Source organism: Haemaphysalis longicornis, unplaced genomic scaffold, assembly GCF_048455015.1.
Source record: "Haemaphysalis longicornis isolate Haplotype H1 unplaced genomic scaffold, Haemaphysalis longicornis Haplotype H1 scaffold_14, whole genome shotgun sequence".
Classification (NCBI taxonomy): domain Eukaryota; kingdom Metazoa; phylum Arthropoda; class Arachnida; order Ixodida; family Ixodidae; genus Haemaphysalis; species Haemaphysalis longicornis.
In genome coordinates, this window is record NW_027526245.1 from 1,500,949 (window position 1) to 1,506,948 (window position 6,000).

Consider the following 6,000-nt stretch of genomic DNA (forward strand, 5'->3'; position numbering starts at 1 on the left):
TTGCCCCCCATGGCGGAGTCGATGACTCGCTGCCACAAATCACCACCGGACTGACAATCGGTAGCATCTGGTTCGCCTTCAGGTTGTGTGTCCACGAAGCCAGCCTTGCGGAAACAATTCCGCATGAAAGTGGCTGTCACCTCCGACCAGGCAGCCTTCACCATCTCTAAAGCTGAATACAGCGAAACTCGAAGCGGCAACTTGGCTGACGGGCGCTCAACAGCTATGACCAAGCGCTGCACAACGCGTAGACTATACGATGCTTTAAAGGCGCGTATAATTCTCAAATCAAGCGGCTACACTTTAGAATTGGTATTGGGTGGCAGGAAAAGCATGGTCATTGCCGTCAGGGAAGTGTGCACGTGGTGCGCAGAGCAGTTATCTATCACGAACAGCACCCGCCTGCCTTGCCTCTGAATGCACGGTTGAACTCGCTCAGCCAGTCCGCAAATAAATCGCGCGTCATCCAGAACCTTAGCAATCTGCCTTAAGTGCACGGGCATATAGCTCCTAAAGCAACGCGGCTGCTTCGATTTTCCGTAGACGAAGGGCACGCGCTGGTCGCTGCCATCCATGCTAGCGCCCAGAAGTGCTCTGACGCGCACTTTGCTATGGTTTCCGTGCGTTTTAACCGGCAACATCTGGTAAAATAACGCAGTTTCATCTGCGTTATACTATTCTCGCTCCGCATAGCTTGAAATACCTCGGTTTTTTTTAGCCACGCTGCAACATATTGGTTACTTGCGGTGCGCACTTCGCCTCGCCGACAATCGGCTTAAAAATGGCAACATCTCCACTCCGTAGATGATGGCGAGGGAGCGTCGAACGGGAACTCGAAATGACATCCAAGTTGCGCCCCGAATGACATCCGATTTGTGCTCCTACCGCCATTCGATTTCAGCCGTGAGTTGCACCTTGATTATTCCCTAAATAAAACTGCCATTCATGGCTCAAATCAAATTTCGCTTGATTTTCGCTTGATGGTGGTGTGCGAACGGATGGACGCGAACGGACATTAGACGGTCCTAAGGTGCTTGGTACCATTACAGGAGATGGAATAAGCCGTTTTACCGTGGCCTACTAACCCATGGCCGTAGCGCAATGGGTAAGACGACTGACACTAACTCTGTCTTGTCTACCAGACACAGGCTCTAATCCTGCCGGTGCCTGTGTGATTTTTTGCGATTGTAAATGCTATGCGCATGGACGCGGACTGACATAGTGCAGTCCTAAGGTACTCCGCACCTGAAACAACGCCGTGCCCCTCATTGAAGCATTTTAGCTTGCAATTGCCGGCGCAGAAGTCGGGAAAATCCCGATTTGTAAGGTTCGCCTGCGAGTGAGTTCGGGAAAGTGACCTGCGCCGGCAGGGCTGCGCAGAGCCCGTCATTTAACCCACATCGCGGCACCGGGCGTTTGCTGTGACCGATAGGCAACCCTCAAAGACGTTTGTGGTACGTGGGTTTTTATGCCATTGAAATAAAGGATATTTTGAATTTTTGACAGTCACGTGGGTTTCATTGGTTGTAAGCGCAAGTTTGCTTTAGGCGGGTCCGTTATATATTGGCTGACTGTACTTTTTTTTGCAGGGCTTCGTATCAGAAGGTTCGGACTTAGCAGCCTCACAATCCTGGTCTGAGAGAACTGCCTCTGTGTTTTTTCATATACATTTCAAAAAAATGTATGCACAGAAGGCCACTTTAACCCCGTGATGATACCTTAGTTGTCAACTATTTTAATCCAGCGAAGTAAGCAATTGGTACGGCTCCCCATATTAATAAAATGCACGCAAATATGTTATGGGCTCTTGGGAATTCAGACAGTATTCTCAAAAGGTAACCAGTGCGCTGCCCTTAGCAGGCAAATAGTTGCATAGGACCACTATACATCTCTAGACTGACTTAGGAGGCGAAAAGGTACTTTGACATTTTGGTTGATTTTGCAGATACACGAAATAGAATAATACGTTTACACCTAAACTTACGAAAACTTCCGTATAGTTCAAGGAACAAATATCTGGTTGGAAATACCGTTACTGACAGTAGTCGTAAATGGTGATTTAATAATGGTCATTTAAAGAGGTGTAAACAGAAACACAGGGACAACATACTGGAACGATGCAGGCATACCCGCAACTGTACCTCTTGGAGAGCGTACAATGATTGTGAAACAGTACACGCGGTGTTGTAGTGGACTTTTCTTCAACCATCTCTGCCAGTGCCACCATATCACGTTCATTCATGAAAACTGCATAAAATAGCGAAGGTGGCCTCGCCGTTGTAATGTAGGGGTAAACAGTTTTTGCCATTTTATTGGCGTGCTTATTGTCCACGGAAAACCAGAAATTCAGTATTTCTTCCTCGCGAGAATAATTGTCGAAGAAGTGGAATCAAGTTAAAGAAAAAACTAGCCTTGCAAACCCCTTTGCATTCCTGAATATGTACTGGGCAATGATCATAGCATAGGTAGTATTGCATCTTCGTGAACACACAAAATAATGCGCTCTTTTAGAGGTGCTGAGTTTCTTGGAGCATGATTCAGGTTTTTCCTACAACGAGCATCTGCTACCAGCGCAAAAGAACGACGCGTTTGGGCATTGAACAAAAAATGAATTATATTGACGGGACGGATCCACAACCACATACGCGAAAATTCAGAAATAAATCATCAGTACACTCTCCACGCAAGAGCCTTTTTCACAAACGTTCCGACTGGCATGTGGACATTCGTTGGCTTCGAAGTGCTGGAATTGTGCACAAGTACCATGGGCTTATTGTGGGCGCTATCGTAGCCGAGAAGTTATGCGTCGTTGCCGCCCGTGCGTTCGCCGGTCGGTAGCTGTGGTATGGGCGCCGCCTCGCCGTCACCAGTATGGTGGTCTAGGAGAAAGGTGCGGCTCGGAGCGAACTTTCCATGAACGTTAGCGTACAGCCGGTATCTTCCTGAGAAAACTCGTTCGTCCTGCGTTTCGGTACTCAAAATTCAACAGCAAACTATACATTGCCGAATCCTGACAGAGTCCTTTCTGCACCCTAGTCTACTCAACCGGATGTTCTCATACCAAATTCAAGAAGCTTGCCCAATCTGTAAAAAAACTAGGCACTCTCCCGCACATGATAGGAGAGTGTAGGGTTAGTCCGAAGCACCCGCCCCCCTTACCTGATCCTCGCTCCAACAACTCCACCCTACCCTTTAACGAGAGATGGAGGATCTTGCTGATCAACCCCGCCCTGGAGGATCAGCTATGGGCCAGGGGCCAGGCGGCGAGAGCAGCAAATGGATTCCCATGAACAGGGAACAACCTCCGTCCAGTGGGGAGTGAAAATGAACGCCTCTAAAATAAAGTTTATTTTCTCTCTATTGTCCGTGCCACGTCTAGCTCGCCTACCCTCTATTGCTCGTCCTTTCCAAACCAGGCGCTCTTTGCGAACACAGGCACGAGCACTTACTCCTCTTCACTTCTTTTGCTGCGGCTGCCAGATCTTAAAAGGCGTTCTCCGAAGGAAAAAAATGGTTAATAAAACTTCCTTTTTTCTCTGCCTAAGCGGAAAGTTTCTTCGTGAAGGATAATTTCAAGAACACTCTAGGTGCCCGCAATGATAGCGTTGGGGTAGCGGGGGAGGGGGGTGGCCAGCGTCCGGACCGCTGGTGGTTGATTGATTGATTGTAGGTTTTAATTCGCCAACGCAATGCAGGCGATGCGTGATACCGTAGTGGAGTGCTCCACATTAATTTTGGCCACCTGGGGTTCTTTACGTGCCCCGAAATCTATTGATATTTCATATTTCTTTTAGGCGGGAACCTCAGACGTCTTATATTATAGTTGCCAAACCGGGTTCTTTATATGCAGGTAACATAAGCACTCAAGCAACGCCTGTCGATACTTCTAGCGGAGTGAATCCGACCATGGTTGACGACATGAACCTGATACCGAGTATGCCGTCCACCAGCAGCAGAATAGTGACTGGTGTGGAAAGTACCAGCCCTGTTTCGCCTGGAGTAGCGCTGAAGCAGAAAGGCGGTAAGAGGGACGCAACGGACATGTTGATTCACCAAAACCAACAAGAGTGGAGTAGGTTGCCGTATTTTTATAAGAATAACATCAATATTATATTTTACTTAAGAAGAATCCTAGCAATGCTCAAATTTTACTTAGCTGAGGATGTTACGGTTTCAAAGTATTATTTAAAATTCTTTGTGATTACTTCTCTTGTGGCTTGTACTCCTTCCCTCCCGTGCGCCTTTCTTATGGTGGTCATATTTCGCACCACTACAATTATCCTAATAATTCTCCAACTATACAATATGCATTATCCAGGATATCAAAAACCCCGTGCACCCATAAGTTTTTGCAACCACAGTATTTTTAGGTGGGGGGGTAAACATAAGTAAGGTGCAAATCATCCTAACCAGCGAAAATATTTCGTGGACTCCTGTAAGCGGACGCATGTTTGAAGTTTTCAATTTTTGGTCAGCACACACACCACATGACCGGGCACCATCACAAGTCACTTGTACACAGCAAAGTGCGCCGGTGGTTTTTGTTTTCAATTGCCTATAATCCTGAGACCGGACATGGCATGCTCGAGTTATAGTTCTTTATTTGATATTCCCCTGCCTACAATTGTTATAAGCTATTTTACTCACAACTTTTGCAGTTTAAGTACAATTATAGGACTTCGCAAATGCACAGCTACAATTTTGCCAAAAGAATGTTTGTTCAAACAAGTGTTATACCTCGTGTAGCTTTTTAATTGAGTTAAAAATGCGAAAATACACTTTATGTCCCGAATTGTGATTGTTTCAGGTGAAAGCAAAGACCAAGCCGGAGATGGATCTATGGCTAAGAGAATGAGGCTTGACAAGACATAAGGATGAAGACAATTTTCTGTGGATATGTAACCTTGCCCTTGAAGGAGACGTCCCGGCCCAAAAAAAAAGACAGCAGTTGTTTCCTTTATTGGTCAGTGAAATGTAGCTGCATTACCCGCCTGCTCAAAGGGATGAAGAAAACGTCTCCTGCTTAGGTGATGCAATATATAGCAAAAGCAGCTGAAGCCCACCGCCTCTTATACTTTATATACAGATGTACTTTGCCTATTGTAGAAATCATTGTATCAAAATAAAGTAGTTTCAGAAACACAGGACCGAGTATCCTCCTTACAAATGATATTGTTTTAGTTACACGTAGAGGTGAAACACCACTACACCACTACAGCCACCGGATGGGCCACCGAGTCCATTGTAACCGCCAATACTTCGTTTTCCCGTAGTTAATGTGGATCACTCTCGCCGCACATTGACAAACGACAGCCATAAACAATACTGCGGACCTTGGTAAGTACTGACTTAACGCTGCAGCCAGTACTTAATGTGGTTTTTAAGCTAAACAGCGCATTTATAAAACATTTCTCGATACCAGTATATCTGCCTCGCCGTGCACCGCTACTACCGTATTTTAAGTTATCCAATGCATGGGTTTTTAGAGCAGCCATGTATTGCTGTAATAGAAGGTGCCAGGGTGGGTACGTTTTGATGTGGAGGACCATAGCTTCATTGCCCAATATGTTTGGAACTCGCATTGTAGCCGTACAATAAAAATAAAAACACTGGGAACTGCTACGTACGCAATCGTTAGGGAAATTTGACTTAAAATACATACCTACACGCACAATACACTGCGGCGGCTAGTGGGGAGTACTTTCCATACTACCGAACACTGCTACACATTACTTAGGGTTTGTTAATGTGGCACACTAACGTTGTTCGGCCTTTTATACGTTCCTTCAGCCTGCTCTAAAGCGCCTGATGCCACTGACTGTTCCCGACTCCAACTGAATTCCACGCCGTTTTGGTTCTAGCAAGATACTAGACCTGCTCTATTGGAAGAATTACGCAGAAAGCATCACTAGTAAGCGCAAAGAGCCAAGAAGCGGCGTACAGCTTTTATGGCCATTAGAATTGGAAATCAGGAGTTGGTGGCCGTTTTCAGAGGGTGGC

At 46.1% G+C, this 6,000-nt stretch overlaps 1 protein-coding gene across 1 annotated transcript in view; it reads left to right on the top strand.

Annotated features, from left to right (window-relative positions):
- LOC144165144 (uncharacterized) overlaps positions 1-5,147 on the top strand; it is a 56,292-nt gene extending 51,145 nt beyond the window's left edge. Inside the window, exons 7-8 of the mRNA XM_077695247.1 lie at positions 3,851-4,072; positions 4,808-5,147. Of these exons, the coding sequence (XP_077551373.1) occupies positions 3,851-4,072; positions 4,808-4,872 (287 nt within the window). The 3' untranslated portion in view covers positions 4,873-5,147. The remainder of the gene's footprint in view (positions 1-3,850; positions 4,073-4,807) is intronic.
- The last annotated feature ends 853 nt before the right edge of the window (positions 5,148-6,000 follow it).